Below are 21,784 nucleotides of genomic sequence, written 5' to 3'. Positions count from 1 at the left end.
CCTCATTTATAGGCTGTAAAATGTTTTAATAAATTAAGTGCTAATCCTGGCTTTCCAGAAGAAAGGCAAACGTCTTCACTTAAGAATATATATTGTAAAATGTGCTCCGGGATCCACGAATGTGGGCGGGGCTATTCAGTGCTTATGATTATCCATGGAGACCCCCTGAGAGAGAACTTTTCTTTCCTGGATTTCTATGCTTTTAGCATGGAGGTGTTTTGGCGCCTGGGGTGGCGTTATCTACCTGAGACAATTAGTTTTGCTGCCAGGTGTGTTGGAATGTTGTTTCTGAATTTGAAGATAGTGTGGACCATAGAGGTAGCCAGTGAAGTTCCTTCAGTTTCAGCATGATGTGGTTGAATTTTGGGAACCATTCAGCAGTGCCAGTGTAGAGTGGGCAAAGAGTGGGCAAAGAGTTGCCTCCTGAAGCCCCTCTCTGGGCAACTGGAATGTGGAAATACATGTCTGAAGGCCTATGACACAGTCAATCCCCCACTTAGTGGCACCCTTTGGAAGAATCTTATGAGAGGTAGTTGTGAAGTCTTACAGTGATATTCTGGATGATATCTTGAATACCACTGCTAAAGGTGTGTTCCTCTTAGGACATATGCATTGAGCAGTAACAATTATCTGATCCACTAACATATCCTGTCTGCAGTGCAGTTTTCAGGCATAGAAGTAAAACATTTCCTAAGTACCACATTTTTCATTTTTATTACTCATGATTCAATGAGCTGATGAGCTGGACATTCACACCTTATAGTAGCTATTGTACAATGTCATTCAATCAGGGCTGAGAATAAATCAAGCACAAGTTAAATAAAAAAAGTCAGTATGGAGTACACAACCTAATGAACGAGAGCCCAACAAAGCACCAGAATACATTGTGAGTCCCAGAAGGTTTTATATAAGGCATGGGGAGGGTTACCTGGTTCGGAACCATTTAAACGATGATGAGTTTTTAATTGGATTCTTTGTTTACATTTACAATAATGTCAGGATATTGAACAACAGAGAATTACAGTGTTAAAGTCACATTCTTTTTACTCTGTTGCTTCACATTTTGCACGTATCTTTTTGCCCAAACAATTATAAATGAATATGAATGGAATTGTGGTTTCATGACCGGAAAAATCAGCCCCATACAGTAATTCCCCATTCCATGGGGATTTACACATGATTGCACAGTATTGGTCAGAATTTACTGCACAATAATAGCGAAATCACAAGCAATTTCACCTTTACCTCAACCCCAGTGCCGTGCAGCCTGTATTCAGGCCCACAGTAGGAGGTACTGATGAAAGTGTTAAAAGAACTCAGTCAGGGTTTGGCCCATCATTACTCACATTCCATCTTCATGCCCATCTCTAAGCATTTCCTGAGCCGACAATACTGGCAGCGGTTCCGATGGTGTTTATTGACAATGCAGTTCTGGCTGCTTCGGCAGCTGTAAGTCAATGTCTTCCTCACACTCCTCTTGAAGAAACCCTTGCATCCCTCGCAGCTAATGGCACCATAGTGACGACCTGTGGAAAAAGAAAAGGCATTCGTTAAAAAGCAAAAGATTTTCTGCTTTTACCATTCAAATGTATCAGCAATGCACACTGTGCCCATGCAGGCTTTGCATTCTATATTTCTTGACCTCCCAACGTTGAGGGAGATACATAGCTAGAAGTAGGTAAATAAGTAGTGAGGAGAAGGAGTGTCACATCCCACACTCCAGCTATTAGTAGTGTTCTTTACGCATAGTATCACCTTTTTGTGGGCTGCCACTCTGCCAATAATATCTTAAATAACTGAGGCAGCATTCTTGCACCATATGTCCCTAAAAGCATAACTGACCCAACCATAACTATTTCCAGTTCTTTTACTCAATTAAAGAGTCTCAAGACAAACCTTCCTCATCTAAAAGTCGTGTTAAAAGAACAACAGCCTTAGGTACTACTTTGCCTTACTATAGTTCTGGTGGGGTGCCACCATATTTAATAAAACCAGCACTAAAAACAAGATAAAAGATTTAACCTGGTGCTGTTAGGACTGCTTTGTTGAAACTCAATAGAAACAATCAAGCAGCAGTCTTAGCCCTGCCTTTGTAGTTCAGTATAATGCCACTTACAATGGTATGAAAAGGAAAGAGGTGGTGTAGGCTTGCAGTGAAAAACAACATCTGCAAGAGAGTGCTTCCACTCATGTGAGTCAGGCCGAAGTACTCTGCACTGATCCTGTTTTATGCAAGATGAGACTGCATCATAGTCAAATAGACACCAGTCGCACCATTAAAAATGAGCAGAAGAAATACTCCTATTAAGTTCTCCTTCTAGAGCACTGATGCCACAACACTGAAAACTAAACTGCGATTAGTCAACGCTGTTGAACGGCTGTAAGTAGCAACTTCAAATATCTAAGCTATATTCTACGTCTAGGCCAGGTGCAGAGGACAACAGCAATGAGATGCACCTACAGTGCTTCACACAATCCTGGCAGAGATAATACAAATCTGATGCAAGGACACAAGGAGGCCTGTGCTTTTGTTCAGATGGAAAATTCAAAACGATGAAGGAGGTGCTTCTCTCAGAGCAGTTGCACTGAATTAAGTACATTTGGTACAATCCAAGTCAAATCACCTAAAAGGTGACAAATAATGAAACAGTAATCATATAAGTAAGGAAATAACTGTCAGCAAAGCAAACAAAAGGCAATACAAGTAAGGTCCTGGTCAACAAGTGTAAAAATAACCAAAATGGGGAAAGGAGGTAGAAGAATGTTCCTACAAACAGCTCAACTGATATCAGCTCTTCCACTCTAGGAACACATGGCCAAACATGATAACTGCATGGTACACCCCTTTGTGAACAGGCTATCGGATATAAGGTCAGCTCAGAGGGGCCTTTTCTCACACATTTACAGGGTATGAGACCCTGACCCTATTTGCTTTTCATTTAGGTCTGGGCCATACCCAGTTCTGCAAAGGCATGGAACTTCTCTCTGAAAGTCATTATTTGATCAGCCGGTTGTTAGAACAATGCCTCTTCAGCAATCTTCAAGCATTCCTCCTTAGTTAGGAACATCAGCTGAGATTGGGAAGATCCAAACCATATTTCCCTAGAATGATACTGTTATTTGATGATAGCTCTAACAATGAAGGAACATTCCGCAGAATTTCTATGTTCAATCCCATGGGTCCCTTCACCTTTCAAGGACCCAGACAGTCCTAGTAAGAAAAGTCTTGTTACTATGATCTGGCCAATTCTGTCAGTCTGACCATCCTTTATCACCTCAAAGACCATGAACTCCTGCAGCACTCTCCACAGATCCTCTCCTTCCAATACCAGTTGAAACTCCAAAATCCTCACAAAAGTTACCTTTGAGATGTCAGTCAAGCTTTCAGCCATGCACACCAAAGTAGTGAGCACACAGTCATTAATGCCTGGCTTGGCAGTTTGGTCTGGACTGTTCCCATCAGGCACAGGGTCAAGATTGATTTGCATATGGCTGGGTCTAAACTGGGGTGGCATGGTGAGCAAAAGAATGATGGATTTAACCCAGATCTCTTGACGGGGGTGAATGTATGATTTATTCAGCATTCTGTCCATCATTTGTTTGCGTAGCACATTTGGAAATAATCCTGACATGAATCCAGAGCAGAATAGAAAATTGCTGATACATCCTATACACCTATGAGTCACCAGCAATTTCGTAAGAAAGCCTTGAGATTGCCCTCAACAGACGCCATCTTGGCATCATTGCAATGGGATGTGGGCTTCAGTCCCTTGATTGCAGCCATCAAACATGACACACCATGTGTGAGCTCTGGTTTAACAGTTCCCTCCGTACCCATCTAGTCCCCTTTCATCATGTGTGTTTGGAGGTAAAAAGTCACTTTTCTCTCTGTAGGACCTGGCTTTGCTATCCATTCCCTTGGCCACAAATAAATATCCAAACAATGACAAGTTCCAAAGAAACTGGGGCAGACTAATCACATTTGAGACCTTACCTACATTGAAGGGCACAGAACCTCAGCCAGCAGTCCAGAACCAAGCACACATAAAAATCCCAAATGCCCTGTAAGTCAGCCTCCATTGCCTCCCCCACGATGGTTACTAATAGCGAAACTACACCCTTGTACGGTATCATAATACATTCAGTATGAGACAGTCAGAGGTTCTATAAAGATACTACATAGTCCTCCCACTCATTGCAGCATGTCAACTCCGTAAAAGCACTGCATTCATAACCTCACCAGACTGTCTCAGACTCTTGGCACTATTTCTGGACACTCTGGCAGGAAAGGGGAGCTCACACTGGAGCTCTAAGAAGAGTGACTGCCCTGGAGCATGGCTGGCTACACCTCTTAAATCTAGTACATTTTAATATTTAAAATATTACAACATGTGCCATTTCATTAACTTACAGCAGAAGTGTTTGTGCTCAAGATGCCTTTCGCCTCATGAAAACACAAAATTTCCTCTACAATTCAATGGAGGAAGATGTGTCACAAAGTAGATGGTTGCTGTCCTCAGTATTGACACTCTGTATAAAGAGTAGCAGTGTGAAGAAAAAAATAAACAATGTCAAATGTGTACTTCATACAAGCTGCTAACCAGCGTTGTAAGATAATGATTTTTTAAATCCTTCATACCTTCTAACTGCACAGACCGACTGTAAATAGGTAAAGTTTAGACTACAATACGTAAAAAAAAACTTTCTTTTGTGTTGTTCATAGCATGTAAAAATACTTCATGGTGTTATTCTCTCTGTCCCAAATCATTCCCACCCACCACCACTGCTCCGTCACCTTTTGCTGCAAACCAGAGCACCAACAATAACTACCTTAGTGACTGGGTACAACAGAAGTGGTGTAAGATCTATTCCAAACAAAAATAAACACACAAATACATGAATAGAGTCATCACTGACCCCATTTCTGTGCTGATGTGAAAGAATGAATTTGCACATAAACCCTTAACAACCCCTTGAATAACAGATAACTACATGAGAACAACAAATTGAATATTCTGCATGTTTTTGAACGATACATGTTCATATGACTAAGTCTAATGGTGCTCATTTTGGGAAAGTCAGAAGGAAAGACTGAATTGAATGACTAGGAATCCAAATTATTACCTGCAGATTTGTTTCTCAGAAGTCAACTCACTGGACTATCTTACCAGCATGCCAATATATGCTTTATTGGTGCACTATGGACTTATGATTTATGTGCGCAATACCTCAAAGTGTGCACTACTGTGTGCAATAACCCCAAAAATTCACTCCAGTGTATCATAACAATAAGTGCATCTAACTGCATACAGTACAACATGCCTTGCAGTGTACAAATACCACCAATAGGTCAATTCCAAGTTTGTCACGTTAGGTACAAATGGTGCTTGCATTCAGAGTTGAGCGATAACTTCCATTAACTGGTAGTCAACCCATATAGTGAAGTTTTCCAGAATAAAGGCCATATGAAAGTGTTTTGGTATATGTAATGCACATTTGGTGCCATTGCATGAGAAAGAACGAAGGTTCTTTTTCAAGGTGGTATAGTATTTCAAAAATAAGGGAACAGGTGGTGTAGTAGGAAAAGTTACTTACATGTAATCCTAGTTATACTCCAGGGACTCCTCATCATTGTGATAAGAACTGACTAGTCCCACCTGGGATCCTGGAGCACTTTAACACAAATATATATAAAAAGTGGGCATGGCCGGAGCAGCAAGATGGCGGCAGCACTCACAGGAGTGAATCCTGGCTGGCGTCTAACATCCTGCACCATACTGGTCCCATACGTAAGAGTCATGGTAAGCGAACACCAGTAATAATTCCCAGTGGTACATGGGTCGAGTCTGGGGCAAAAGAAGCCCTGGGGTGAAAACTGGGGAGGCCGCGCAGGCTGGCGATACGGACCGAGCTGGGTGATGGTGTACACCGACCTTTTTTCAGACGCGGTCCCGGAGGTTGCCCAGACGAGAAGGGAGTAGCCTCTGTGCCAGGTGTATGTCCGCTGCGGCTGCCCACCCATTCCGACTTGGGAAACCAGCAACTGCCGCAGTCGAGAGAAAGGGCGGCTGCACGCCCTGTGCTGGCGCACATGGGGGACGCCGTGTGGAGCCTGCTGTGGCCTCCCTAATGCGATGATGGTATTTCCCCTAAGAGGTTGATGACAGGAGCACCAAGTAGAGGTGATCAGGCCCCCGGGTGCAAAGTGAATCACTGGCTGTCTATGGATGGCGCCCGGGCCTAGACGACCATGGACTGTGTTGGTCCCCGGAGGTGGAGGATCTGGGCCCGAATAGCGCATTTATTGGAGGACCTTCATAATCCAAGGCATTGTGCACCTCGCTCCTTTGTTTCTCGAAGCCCGTGTGGCCGCAGCTTGGGTGCCACTGGACCCACCTGGACTACCTACCTTCTCTGGAGCTGGAACCAGCTGACTGGAAGTCGGTTGCTGGGACTGACCCCCAACCCCAAAAATGCTGATGTGGTTCTCTGATGCGCCTGAGGTGCTGTGTGTGCCCTGGGCCGCTCGTGTCACCTCCTGGCAAGGGTCTGGCGGGCCCAGTATGGAGTTGATGGACCTCAGGCAGCCCCCTGTGGGGTGGGTAGACTTGAGTGCTGCTCATGCCGCTGCAGATGCGGGACTTGTGGGCCCGAATTCATCAGCTCCCCCACAATGGTGAAGGAAAAACCCACCATAAAGCAAAGCAAACTATACCAATAGGCCAATACATGCCACACCCGGACGCAGCGACTACCAAAGTGCTGGAATCCTTGGTTATGGAGACTGATGCTCAGGGGCATGTAGTGGACAATGCAACCTTACTGCTCACCATCCAAGAGTCCAGGTCCGCCCTAGAGACTAAAATTGGGGAGGTCAGGGTGGATGTCTTGTTCTTCCGTCAAGATTTGCCTCAAAACTACTGGCCGTGTCAAGGATGCTGAAGGGCATATGGGAGATAACTGTCACCTCCTTGCCCCCCACAGCTGCTCAAGAGTGTTCCACACTGGTTTTGCACTAATGCCCTCTTGTCATTATCAACTCTCACCGGGAAATGTAGAGAAGGTATTTCCTACTAGAGGGTACACTAGAGGGGCAACTGGACCATAGGCAGTATATATGTGCCTCCAGCGTTAGCTCCTCGGCTAAGGCGGAGGAGCACACTTTCAGCAGGGAAAAACATAAAATTATAACACAATGCTATTATCATTTTATTTTTCTGTACTTAGGCAGGTTTACAGGGAGGGGCAGGGCTGGGCTGTCATCACAGCCAGCAGTGGAGTGGTTGGGGCACTTAAGTGCACATGAAGGTTTGGCCGGCCGTCTAGGGGCGGCCAAACAGTCATGCGCTCTTTGCATGTTCTCCACCGGCTGTACCATACAGCCTTAGTGGAAAACATGCACAAGCTCATAGTCCCTGTTTGAGTGCCGAACCACGGTGCTCAGACCAATCAGGACGCCTCTGACATGGTGACAGCAGCATTGTGATTGGCTTAGGGGAGCCTGTGTGTGCTTCCTGCTTCCGGCAGAAACAGAAGAGGATGAAGGCGAGGCGGCGGCGGCCGGCAGCCAGTTAAGTCAGTTTTATTTATTTTTCTACCTCTCCCACTGGTGGCAGCCACCACTGAACGTTAGTGACTGCAATGCTGCCGGACCTTTCAGGAGTACTACTGCAGACACAACCGGGCACCCTTATTCAGATGGAGACTTCAATACCGTTATATTACACTCTATACATCCTCTGCAAAACATCTACTCTAGGACACCAGCACTTCATAGTTGGCACACTCCCTAAGCCTTGTAGACGTCTGGCATAGATAACACCACAGGACATTGCATTTACACCCTGTTCTGCCTCACATAAGACGCACTCCTACCTAGATTATTTCTCCTTCCCACTCATCCAACACACCCATATCTTTCCCTGGGGACACCACCATATCTTTCCCCGGGGACTGTGCAATCATGGCCCAGTTGCGATGCAGTTGAGGACTGGGCACACGGAGATGAGAGGAGTCTGGAGACTCAACGCCTGGAGCCTTAGGGAAAACACCCAGGTGGACCTCCCGAAAGCTGCTATTGCAGAATATTTTTACTTAAACCAAGATACAGTGTCGTTCCCGGCAAGTCTATGGGAGTCATTAAAGGCAGTATTTTGAGGCAAAGAACTAGTTGCTGTTCGCGAACACAATAGCGAATGAGATATTACATTCTTAGAGTCCCAGATACTTGCCCTGGAAAAACCTGCAGGGGCAATACCATTGGTGGCTCACATGCAACACTTTGAAGAACTCCGTGAGACAGTGTGACGCAGACTCTGCCCATACGGCCGTCTCCTTATCTCGGTACCGGCTCTAGGAGCACGGCAATAAGGCTGGCATTTGCTCTACTGGTTATCCCAAAAGTGCGAGGGATCCGCATTGTCCCGGTGATTCAGACTCTGGTGGGACACCTCACGTCCAACTCAACTGAAATGGCTGATATGTTTGCGGAATACCATTGCTTACTTTACAGCTACAAATTTCTGCCATTTTTAGAGCATATTTACCCGACAGCTGTGGACCTCCCGATCCACCCCCTGTCAGTCTCACCATTCTACACTGGATGAACCATTTACACTACTGAAGGTGCAGGCATCCATTTCTGCTACCCCATCTGGGAAAACGCCTCGCCAAAACGTCTTGACAGATGAATTTTATAGGAGATTTTCCTCCAAGAGGCAGACCGTACAAAAATTCTGCCCCCTGACCTTCGGTCCTCCACCATTACCACCCTCCTTAATTTAAGTAGGCCACCGACACTCTGTGCCTCCTACCGGTCTATTTCCTTGCTAAACATAAACATATAATCCATATTATTGGCAAGAATGCTGGCCACACGGCTAACTACTGTAGTGCAAACTATGATCCATGAAGATCAAAATGGCTTTATGACTGTTAGGAGCACACAACATTTTCTATGTCGACTCCAGACTGCCCTTTACCACATTGACCGCTTAGCTGGCCCAGCTGCCCTCCCCTCATCGATTATGAAAAAGCATTTTACTTGGTCCATTGGCCCTTCTTATTTCAAATATTCGCGTGAACTTTGGGCCTAGATTCCGCTCTGTAATTGAGGCATTGTACGATTGCCCCACAGAAAGTGTATGGGCTAATGGGACACTTGCCAAGCCCTTCCCTATCCAGGGTGGCATGAGGCAGGAATGCCCGTTGTCCCCGCTACTCTTTGCTATGGTGATCGAACCTCTGGCTAATTGGATTAAAACAGATACCCAGATCAAAGGATTTTCTTGGCTCCCACACCACGAGGATAGAGTGTTGCTGTATGCCAACGATATGCTCCTATATCTGCAGTCCCCTCAGAGGAATTTGCCACGAATTATCAGAATGCTAAAAGTCTACGGAGATGGGGCTAGTTTGCAGGTCAATTGGGAAAAGTCACAAAACATACACCTAGTAGCCCACCTGCCACAACTTAAAACTAAATTGAGGGTCAACTCTCACCCTTTCAAGCACCATGGCATTCACATTGCATCAGATCAACAGACGGCATGGTACCTCAATGTCCGAACAATCCTTCTCAGTCCCCAAGAAGTTGGAACGCTCTTCCACCCGATAACCGTTCTAACCCTTCGACCTCCTCATTCAAAAAACAAGTCAAAGGGTTTCCTCTGAATAACCAGCTGCAACAATCGTCCTGAAGACAACATAACTAACTTTTATATCTTACAGACAACAGGGCTAAGTCATTCTTTGAGGCATGCTCTGGATGCAACTTATGTCTTCGCTACATGTTCCACATGTTTGGTTTGCTCTTTCTGTAGCTGGGTTGGTTAAACACCAATGTTTATTATGTTTGTTTTTTAGTGACCAACCGTATCCTCTTTCTGCTGTACAGCGCTCTGATACCCTTATTGGTCATGTTCACGCTAAATAAAACCTTTCAAATACATAAATCCTGAAGCGCACACGCACAGACCTTGACAATTGGTCCATCCTTCTATTGATCCTACCGGGCTGAATTGCTTTATACAAAATCCTAGTTTTGCCCAGACTCTAATATGTATTGCAGAATTACACATTCGTTCTCCCTCCTTCTTTCTTCCCAGTTCTACAATCCATGGCTACGAGGTTTTACTGAGCTTCCAAGCTCCCCAGAGTCTCCCACAGTAAGTGCTCCACCTGGAGTCAGCCTGTGCGTCCCTGATCTCCGCCTCTACCATTGGGTGGCACAATGGTACAGATTAATGATTGGCTGTTCTGAGATTGCCACAACTCTTCTTGGTGCCTTGAACTAAACATGCTTGAGAACTGGGGTGTTCACAACCTAATCTATGGGAAGAAGACCCCTGCTTCCATACCACAGATCTTCAAACTCCCTCTCCTGTGCTGGAGGGAGGCACTTACACACATCCAATGCCTGTGTACACCGACACCGCAGACTACTCTGGGGGCAGGGACATAGCTGGAATGGGTAATACGTCTGGAGAGGTTCTGAGGATGGGACCGGAAAGGGTTTACCACGCTGGGAGACCTGTGAGACAAGGACCACATTGTTTCCATCAACCATCTCAAAGCCGAATACATCCTCCATAACTCACAATTCTTCAGATACCTGCATTTGCGGCACACCATTGATACATATTAAGAGCTACTTACGAAGGTCCCGGAAGCTAACCCCTGGAGATGAAAGTGGCAATGGTACCTTTGGGTTGACAGGGAATTTCCATACTATACCGAACACTTCAGCTTAATGCCAAAGAACCTCTCATAAAGCTCAGAGAGAGTTGGACGACTGATTTGGGGGAGCTTGATGATGAGGACTGGTGGGATGCAAAGATGGCTTCATGCACACTCGCCATACCCTCTAATCTCCTACTCATTCAATTTTCCTATTTTCACCATATATATTATAGCCCACTTAGGCTCTGGAAGATGGGGCGCGTGAGGTCACCTAGCTGTACACAATGTGGCAACCCCATATGGTACTTATATCAAGTTATTTGGTCTTGCCTGGTTATGAAAGCCTACTGGGCCTCAGTTCACGCACAGATTACACGTACTCTGTAGGTGGTGGGAGAGCTTGATCCTAAGGTGGTACTTCTAGAGATAATGGACGGTTAGCTAGATAATAGGCTGTTTGCCGGTTTTGGATATCTTGTAGCTAAATGGGACATTGCTCAGCACTGGTGGTCACCAAAACCTCCACTGCTATCTACCTGGCTGAAAGGTATGAACTTCTGCTGTAATGCTGAAAAGGAGATAACCAAGTAGTGAGGCTGTGCCAAAAAGCATGAAAAAGTTTGGGGGGGTAGGGAGAGCATGGACTTCGTAGCGTGGGGATACTGCTTTCTCTTTGATGTCATCCTGGTAATGTCATAAGATGTTCATTTTCCCTCAAAGCAACTTCTGATCACAAGGAGAAATTATTTGGTGGTATAGTGGGAGAAGGAGAAATGGATCACAAATAATATCGATTCTGATCAATATACAAATTCCATTTTTTTTATTACCAAGAGCAACTCTTGACAATGATGGACTATAATTGTCCGACCTCAGAGTGGCAAACAGCAGGGATGGAAGTGAGAGGTCATTGTTTAGCAGGGGGCTTTCCTGTGGCTGCATATGGTTGCTGGTTTCCCATACCCGCGGAGGGATTTCGTGATGGGAATGACTGGCTCTGTTGAAGTTGTTGATGTGACCATTGAAGGGCTTGAACCTCTGGCAATGGCTGCAGTCTTCAGGGCGAACGCCTTTTGGTAAATATACAAAACAAACTCTATGAGGATCAGACAGAGCCATATTTTCCCACAAGCAGGGCACTTCATAAATAGTGAAGACATCCTGACAGAAAAAAGGGATATTTTTTGTCGGAAAATATTTGAACACCATTCTGACCTTAAAAGACGTGTATAAATAAACTAATATTAGGTTGGGAAAGATTTCTAATGAGACACAAATCAAAAAGGCAGAGTTCAGTGCTCCAGGATCCCGTTACCAGGAGCTGGAAAGTTCTAACCTAACTTCCAACACTGGGGAAAGACTGATGGGTTCTCTTGAGGTCCCTCCCACCCAAGGCACAAGGGTTGAATTTCTAACCCCCTGGTACAAGGACATAGTCAATGCACCAATAGGAATTAGACATCTAATAGGACTGTAACTCAGACACAACCTACTGAGCAATATTGCATAGAAGGTGTTCTCTGGTAACAATCAGTCCCATAAGATGAGTTCAATGACAAAGTGAAGCTCCAAACTTTCTTTCATTAGTGAATTAAACCCTAAGGAGGGATCACTAGAAACAGAATATATATTTTAAAATGTGTTTTAAATTCCTAATCTAGTGCACAAAATGAATATGAATGGTAACATCCAAGAAGATTAAAGCAGCGAAGCAGTTCCTGGCAGTGAAAACAACAGGAGAAAAAGGTAACATGATAATTACATTTTGTAGCCCGAACACTCTCTCTATGTTATCTCTAGGCCCTATCCTAGGTCTAGCAGAATCAGTAAATAATAAGCCTTCTATTCGAGTTTCAGAGTTGGTTACGAATACCTGATTTGGGACAACACAGTCTGTTGTTCTATCTTGAACAGCATGGCAGATATATTGGGCAAAAGGTCAAAGACAACCACATCTGTTTGAGAACAAAAGCAGCCTGGCACTAGTCAATGAATGTGCTTACCCAGAGTCTCACAGGAGCCTTTTAGGAGAGATCTTAGGCTAAGGTGGAAGTTGGAGCCATGCCGATCCTTATCTCGATTGTGTGAAGTATTCTCTTCTAACTATAGGCCGATACATGGGGTTTTGAAAGGATCTGAGTATTGTTCTTACCTTATATTTTGAAGACAATTCTACGACTAGGAGCATGGCAACATGCATAGGATCCAGACATTTCTAACATTACTTATTACGCATGTCAGAAACTTCCAAGAGCTTTAAACAATAAGTGGACATGATGCAAACATCTACAATGTTTTAGATATTCAAACAAATAGAAGAATCTAAAATAAAAACCTAACCCCATAGTATAAAGGAAATAGAAATGTCTAAATAGGCATCTCTGAGTATGTCACACTTATTATGCCAGTGTTTTGCATAAGTTTATCATCACTTCATGATACATTTGCAAAACAGAAGAATATACTAGAAACATGCAATTGATGTAATCCCAGTTATTCACTTGTTTCATGTTAAATAACACATTTTCAAACATAAATAAAAATGTTCTCTGCATTGAAAAACACAGCAATCACAAGATGATAGAATACAGGAGACCCTTAAAGGCACAGTGTCAGTGTGTGTATGCATTTGCACAGAAGCCTGATAACTCTGAACTTCATTACGTTTTCTTTTCCTTTTAAAAATGTTTGAGAAAGATTTTTCTTTAGTCATTTATTTATTTAGTGACTATTTTATTACATTCAATGCCTTTAAAATAAAAATTATATTAAATTAGGACTTTGTAGCCTCTCTGTAGGAAGCAAAAATAATTATGTCCATTGCAGTGGAACTCTTTTCTACAGAAAGTTATTGTGTAGGTATGCACATGTTTATGATTATATTTTGTCAAAGTGCTCCTAGACACCATGCTTGGAAGGGACTAATCAGTGCTTATGACTATTCATGAGGATACCTTGGAAAACAAGCAGGCTTTATTAGAATAAAAAGCGATACACTTCAAAACACTGAGGTATCTAGCTCAGAAAATGGAGATTTCCGGTAGAAGCAGATATTCCAGGAGCACCAGCGATGTAGTGCTGAAGCCACCGATCATCTAGAAGAAAAAAACCTATGACAGAGCGTTCTCAGGAGCTGCATCGAGAATCTGGAATTCTCTGCCTCCAAGCATCAGAAAGATACAGAACTCCTCAAGCTTCAAGAAAGAAGCCAGGATCTTTCTAATGAGCAAATTCCTACCTTAACCATTACTGAACAATCGTGTAAAGATTCGCAGAGAAACTAATGCTTATCTCCTCATGAGCATCTCTTGCAAAGGTCCCTTTATACCTGTTAAATGTAGGTTCTCGCAAACTTTTGTTCAAATGTACTAGTTTACAATATGGATCATTTAGACTCATATTTTGAGAATTTGCAAATGTCTGTGCTGCTACGAGAAGATTTTTTTTCGTTTTCCAGTGTGTACAATACCTACTATCGAAATGTACTAATGAAATACGTTTTCACTGTAAAGCGCTCTGATACCCCAAGGGGTCAAACACTGTTGGTTTTTTAATCATACCCATGCAACTTACCAGATGCTTTATCACCACAAACTACACAGTATTCTATGATCTGTGGTCGCTGTAAGTCAGTTTTACCCAACAATCTTTCCACAGAGGCTGCATCTGTCACAATCTAAAAATAATAGGAAATCAGTTTAAGTCTTAAAACATAGCATTAGAAGTACCAATAATGTTATGAGCTGAACATTTAATTGAATAAAAAAGGACCTAGTTGTACTCATCAAGTCTTCGTGAATGATTTTTGGAGAAAACTGACACACTTTAGAGACAGCCCTGTAAGTAAATGACACAGAACCTATTTCCAAGCTCAACTGGTAACCGCGATATGGCTGATAAAAGGAATCCCAGGCTGAAATAAGCTTGATTTTTTATTGTAAGATGGTAAGATTCTCTACTGCTACCAGAAGTATATATATATATATATGATGACATCATCCAGTGAATGTGTGTTTTTCTGAAAATTAAATATGTTTTATATATGTATATCTCAAGGTCGATGGAAGAATAAATGGGTATATAAGTGTCTAAATGGATGATTTGTTTTTGAAAAATTGATTGTGTAACTGACTGATTAAGTGTATCATAGTGAATACATGGCTTAGTGAGTAATGTTTAAATATGTAAATATCTGTATCAGTCTCTCACTTTGTGTATAAGTGGCTGCATGGGTTGGTGAGTAGCTACATGGGTGTCTATATAGGTTATTAGTTGTTTTTTTGAGTATCAGTCTGAGTGTCTGCATGGTTCGGTGGGGGGTATTACGTAGTGCATAGGTGCATGAATGAGTGACTCACTGTTTGTATGTGTTGAACACAGCATGTGTGCAGGACTGTATGGGTGGATGAGTGTGTGTATGGGTGTGTTAGTGAGTGAATGACTGTCTCAATAGTGTCTTTATGAGTAACTACATATGTTTTAAACTAGTATATGTGACTATTGGTGTATATATGTGAGTATATGTGAGAGTGAGAGATTGAAAGAGTTCCTGTATGAATAAGTATGTGTTTCTATAAGTGATTGTTTAAAAGACTAAGTATGTGTAAGTTTCCGTAGAAGTAAGTATGGTGGTGTGTGTATAACTGTATATGCAAGTAAATGTATGTTTGATTCTTTATTAGCATGAGTGACTATGTGTGTGAGTAACTCTATGGATGAGTGGCATTGTGTAACAGGATGTATAGGTGTATGAGTACATATGATGAGTGAGTACATGTATGAGTGACTGTATAGGACTGTTGGTGAATGAGTGGATGTGTATGTGGATCTTAGAATTACTGAAGAGGTTGTTGTAACTGGTATTGGTATGTCCATTGTTTTGAAAATTTTAGTCTCTATTTTTGAATGTGTGTATCAAAGGTTATATTAGGGTGAGAGGAGGTCTGCCACTCTATCACAAGGATGATGTCATCAGTGATGTCATCAGTGATGTCATTTGAGATGTCATCAGTGATGTCATGAGTGATGTCACTGACCATGTCATGAGTGATGTAATATGTGACGTCATCAGCAGTGCATTGCGGGCGCGCGAGTTATAGTTAGCTGAACTAACTATAACGGGGGAATTTCTATGGTTTTGTACAAGTGAAAAGTCCAGCTAACTATAACACCCCTGAAACCTATGGTTTTTTCAGTGAATTTCTGAGGTTTTTTAAATGCTAATTCCTAACTATAACGTGCCTGAAACCTATGGTTTTTTCTGTGAATTTCAAAGGTTTTTTAAATGCTAATTTCTAACTATGCCTACAGAGATAGGACATGTGAAGAAAGAAGAAAAAATGCACAGAAAGAAACAAAAGAAGTGCAGAAAGAAGCAACAGAAGTCCTCAAATACGAAGATAAGTGCAGGAAGAAGGATAACGTGCAGAAAGAACAAAAAGAAGAGCAGAAAGAAGCCTTGTTGCAAAATCATCCTGTACCCTCAACTTTTTTAGACGGATACTGGTGGTAACTGAGTCTGACTAACCAGTCCTAGAGCCAGTGCTATGTTAAAAGACACTTAGAATACAGTGAAAACACCTACATACACTAGGAAACATTATGCGTTGGGGTCCCCCTGTGATTAGCATGACCTCCTCTGTAAGCCCCTAGTATATAATAGGGCATGGGGATTAAAACTACCTCTTAAAACAGGCCACAGGGCGTTTTTGCACACGTTAACTCAGGCCCCGTCCCCTCCATTCACCACTGTGTAAACACGCCCTGTGTCCATTTTTAGTTGGGAGATTAAGTTCATTTGAATCCTGAGGGTCCCTAGGGTCCAACTAGCCCACTAGGTACCTCCAGTAAGTGCCACAGAGCTGCGTTGCAGAGAGGTGTAAAAAGTGGCACGGCCTGGACCACCTCTCTGCAATGCAGCTCAGTGGCGCTTACTGGAAGCACTTGGTGGGCTAGTTAGCCCCCAGGGGCCCTCAGTATTGAAGGGAAATTATATCCCCAATTTAAAACGTGCCATAGTGCGTGTTTGCACACGTCACCTCAGGCCCCGTCCCCTCCCTTCACCACTGTGTAAACGCGCCCTGTGGCTGTTCTAAGTTGAGAGATTAAGTCCCCTTGAATCCTAAGGGTCCCTAGGGTCAAACTAGACCACTAGGTACCTCCAGTAAGCACCACAGAGCTGCGTTGCAGAGAGGTGTAAAAAGGGGCTTGGCCTCAGAACACCTGGCTGCAGCACAGCTCCCTGGCGCATACTGGAGATGCCTGTTGGGGGCGCGTTTGCAGAGTGCTGCACGGAGGGGGCATGGCCTCCGGCACGATGCCAGTCTTTTATTTATTTTAGTTTTTTTAAGAAGGGGGGCTGTTTGGTTCCCCTTCTTATTCTAATTTATTGGCCCTGATGACCCCATCCCCCAGGGCCAGTCTCCTAATTATATTTTTTTGACCCCAATCCCCAGGGCCGGCCACTGTTTTTTATTATTTTTAAAACATATATATTTATAGACACACCTAGGACATGCTGGACAAACCGTACGTACCTATCACCATGACGATTTGCGTGATATTCATTAAAAGGCGACTATGCATGCAATGAATCCACGTGGAATGTATTTACACCACTAGTGAAGCTCTGACATGTCTGATGCCCTACCGTGCCTAATCCTGGTAGACACCCTTGTCGTTTATTTATACAAACATGGGTAGCTATTGACGGGCATATTTAATACACATGCACACCAAGCCATTCAAAGGGGATTCGACAAAAATTCGACCAAAACTATGCAAGAAACCCCCCTCACGATTAATAAAACACACATCCACTGCCGGATGTGTAATACTTTTTATTTTCTCTCTGGAAAGGGGACGAACATCACTTGAGAGTCACAGCGTGCTCCTGACAGAGCCCAATGCTGTGTTACACCCACCATTGCCTGCCGAGTGCCACACACCTCTGTGTTGTATTCCACTAGCTAGTGCATATGCTATGACACTCTCTAGCCCATGTGCACTGTAACACCACCCCGTGAATATGTCATGCCACACTTGTCTTCGCACGGGTTATATTGCCCCATCTAACGTGCCTTTCTCGATGCCTATGTTATAACGCACAGTGCTATGCCATACATATTACAATCTGGGATCCATATCTTTGTCACAGTGCATATGCAACGTTACACTCCCCAGCACATATTTTATATTACAACTTTAGAGACTAGTTAGGTTACACAACACTGCCCTGTGCATATTACACTCCAAGGCGCATATCGCATAGCACGCGCTAGTGCCTGTGCTATCTCGCGCTCTCCAATGAATCTGTCATTGCGCACAATGTATTGCATATTATATTTCACGCCCGGTTCATCTTATATCACACTTTTTGGTGCATAGTTTATACCATACACTATATCTAGTTTTCATTTTCAATCGTGCTCTCAGGACTATGTTCTATATAACACTGTGTTCACCTACCCTTTTCACGGGCATTACATTTTGCGATAGGGGGTGGAGGGTCAGGGGGTGTTTCTGCCAAGTGAGCCCAGAGTCACAGTCACAAACGTCCTCTTCTTCCTGAATAAAAGTGAGATTATGCTGCATACTTGTTCATATTTTAAGTAGTTCGCACAGACACAATGTTTTAAAAACAATAAAGTTCCTAATACCCGCCTTCTCTGAACAGTTAGCTTGCTGCCCCATCCCCTTCCTCCCTATCCTCTGTTGTGTGAATCCATGGACTAGCCTCCTCCCTCCTGCCATGCATGGTCTGATGTGCTGCCACTGCCCTCAATTTAGTATGATGTACCAGTCCACTCCTCCTGCCCTCCATTGCCCAATTCTATGCCCCATCATTGACCTCCTGCTTAAACTCTGTGCTTAGCTTGCTGCCCCTATTCTCCTTCCCCCTGCCCTCCGATGTCTTTGTGCATGCCCCTGCTCCATCCTTTTTGCCCACCATGTCCCATGGACCTGCCACTCCTATCTACTCTGAGTGTTCTGTTGAGCTGCCACTCCCCTCCCACCTGCCTAGCATTGTCAGATGACTGTAACCTGTCCCTGCCACCTCCACCCTGCCTGTCCACATGCCATGCCCCTATCCTCTTCCTCCTGTCCTACATGGTCCATTGTACTGCCACACCCTTCTGCCCTCCCTGGTCTGTTGTGCTGCAACTGCTCCTCCTGCCTGCCCCGTGTGGTCTGTTGTGAGGTCCCTTCCCCTGAACTTTCTTGTCTGTGCACAGGTCCTGACCCTCCCTTCTATCCTCCATCGTCCTTTGTGCATGCCCCTCCACCCTCCTTCTTGCCCATCATAGCCATTGTGCTGCCACTAACCCTCCCACTTGCCATGCATGGTCTTCTGTGCTGCCATGGCCCCTCCCACTTTCCCTGTGTGGTCAGTTAGCTGCCCCTGACCCCCTCCCACCTTCCCTCCATGGTCTGTGTGTATGCCATCACAGTCTCACTGTTGCTCTTCATGGTGTGTCTTGCTTCTAGTGCCCATCCTGCCTGACCTCCATGGCTATCTTGCTGCTCCTGCCCTGCCCCCTTGCCCCCAGCCCTACTCCCTCCCTCCTGGCTTGTCTGTTCCATTGTAATGCCCCTGATCCGTCCCTCCTGCCCTTTATGGTCTGTTATGCTGCAGCTTTCTCTCCTGTCTGTCCATTATGGTCAGCTAGCTACCATTGCCTCTTGCCCCTCTGTTCTCTGTTGTCCATGTGCATGGTCCTGTCCCCTCCCTCTTGCTTTCTATGGATTGTTGTGCTGCACTCCCGTCCTGCATGCCCTGTGTGGTGTATTGTGCTGCTGCAAACCCTGATGCCTGCCCTGCAGGGTCAGTTTGGTGCACCTCTCCATGTCCCTCCTGTCCTCTGTTATCCAAGTCCATGTCCCTATCCCATTTCCTTCCATGATCCAATGTACCATACTTGCGAACATTTTGAACTTGGTAAGAGGGAGATTTTGAAAAAAAACTGGGGTATTGATTTTCCCCTTTGAGTTACATTGAAAAAGAGGATATTGTAGACAGGAGACAGATCAAATAAAGCCCATTTGAGCTTAAAAACATTGGACGTTTCCTGGCTGAATCGGGTCTGTTGGCATGTATGGTTGTACTACCATTGCCTCTTCCTTCTGCCCACAATGGTCTATTACATTGCCACAGCCTTGAAGGAGGGTAGATTTTGTATCACAGGGGGCCCCTGGCCCGTTCTGTCCACACCTGAAGTATGAGACCCTTGTCCTTGCCCTGCCAGCTGCATTTGTAGGCCGTATTAAATTGACCAGCGGGTCCTGTGTTGCTATATAATTATCCTGAGACATCCTTACCACTCAGCCAGCATAAAACCCCTGTGTAGGCCCTTCTGTTCAATATGTAGGCCTCTTTGTTAAATTGACCATAGCTCTGCAATTTTAGTGTATAGCAGTCTGAAGGCAGGTCTGCGAGGCCTTCTGATCCAAACTAGTAGCCCCCACCCTACCCGAGTGCTCCGTGCTCGGTATCAAAGTTCAACATCCCCCTGAAGCTGTCGACATACAGTAGGCTGCATCCTGGACTGGTACTTGCTTCCTGGGCAGGTTTCCCGCTTTTAAGGAAGTGGCAACCGCAGAGCGTCAAGTTAGGAGAACTGAGGAGATTTTATACATGAATATATTGAATTCCCGTACAATACCCATTATTTTCTGCTTGCTCTATGGAACTTACGATAAGCGATTGGCCTGAGAGACTGACCTTTTCACCCAGTCCATTGTCAGCATTAAGTGGGTAAATGACGAAATGTCTGGTAAAATCTGCAGACGAAGCTTTTGGGTAGCATACGTAGGTAGATGTAGCGTGCAAAGGAGCCCACAAAATGATATAAAAAGGGAGCACCCACAGATATCGACGGACTACCTCGCCGTCTGTATGTAGGTTAACAGGCAGTGCAGGTTTTCCCCAAGAGCTGGGAGCTCTTGTCTTCCTTTGCTTAAAATGTCTTGCTCTGCTTTGCTTGAAGTATCTTATTCTATTTTACCTATATGAAATGTCATGTTATGTTTAACCATTGTTCTCTTTACTTTTGCATTTAAAAGATTTTGTATTGTAATTGCAGGAATGCTTGCTCTAAGAGTAAACGTGAGTGTTCCTAGGTAACATTTTCCTTGGTGTAACTTGTTTCTCATGATGCATTTATAGATGTGTTTTCTCTCTCTCTCTGTCAGTACATTAATTGAGATACAGAGAATATTATGACAGCTGTATGATTATCTGGATTCTGTATTTTGTACTTTATGTCTCTATTCTGCGGTTTCTTTGAAGTTGCATCTTCTCATTAAACTGCCATTGTATTCTGCCTCCAATTCCATGTCTCATATGTCTGTTTTCTTCATTTTTGGAGCAAGCGTTCCTAGGCACCCCGGCTCAAATTAAGGTGCCCCTTTTGTCCCTGACTCACTCTCCTGCTCAGTTCTGTGGTGGCTCCCGGGGATCTGGGGACCGCCCCTAGCTTCCTTGACCCGTAATAGATCTTCCCTCCAACAGCCTCTCTTGCAAGTCCTGTATTGTTGGTTTGTTGCCCCTGCCCCCCTTTCCACTGCCCTCCATAGTCTGTTGTGCTTCCACGGCCCTTCCTGCCTGCTCAGTGTGGTTAAATTGTTGCCTTTGCACCCTCCTACCTGCCTTCAATTTTCAGAGTCCGTGCCCCTGGCCTCTGCCTCTCAACAGTATCCTAATGAACAACTAGATTGCTAACATTCTATATTTATTACAAAAGTGTGGAACGCCTGACATCATCTTGATGTAATCAAAACTGTAATACCTAGAGCATTTCCTTTAGAAATTACATATATGAGAGGGTCTTATTGGCATCAAAATTATGATTAGTGCTCTAAAAGACTAAAATAAGGACATATTTTCTGAGTTTTCAAATAGCGACAAAGCACTTTTAAATTATTTGTTATCTTTGTTTTTTTATCCAGTTGACCACTTGATTAAATGTTGCACTTAGGGGAGAGGATGTGGTGTTACTTCCAGAACTGCAGACTTTGCAACTGGGGAACCAGGTTGAAGTTTCTGCTTCAGCTCGACATTCTGTGATTCTGGTCAAATCACTTAGTCTCCCCATGTCTACAACCA

At 44.0% G+C, this 21,784-nt stretch overlaps 1 protein-coding gene across 1 annotated transcript in view; it reads right to left on the bottom strand.

The window, feature by feature from the left end:
* Window positions 1–21,784, bottom strand: part of NR2C2 (nuclear receptor subfamily 2 group C member 2) — a 324,390-nt gene that overhangs the window by 234,998 nt on the left and 67,608 nt on the right. The window contains exons 4-5 of the mRNA XM_085624453.1: window positions 14,254–14,356; window positions 1,347–1,526 (exon numbers count right to left, since the gene is read on the bottom strand). Coding sequence (XP_085480579.1) covers window positions 1,347–1,526; window positions 14,254–14,356 — 283 coding nt within the window. The remainder of the gene's footprint in view (window positions 1–1,346; window positions 1,527–14,253; window positions 14,357–21,784) is intronic.

This window comes from Triturus cristatus, chromosome 9 (assembly GCF_964204655.1).
Source record: "Triturus cristatus chromosome 9, aTriCri1.1, whole genome shotgun sequence".
Taxonomy (NCBI): domain Eukaryota; kingdom Metazoa; phylum Chordata; class Amphibia; order Caudata; family Salamandridae; genus Triturus; species Triturus cristatus.
Note: the sequence above shows the minus strand (reverse complement) of the source record. Positions and strands in the feature narration are given on the sequence as shown.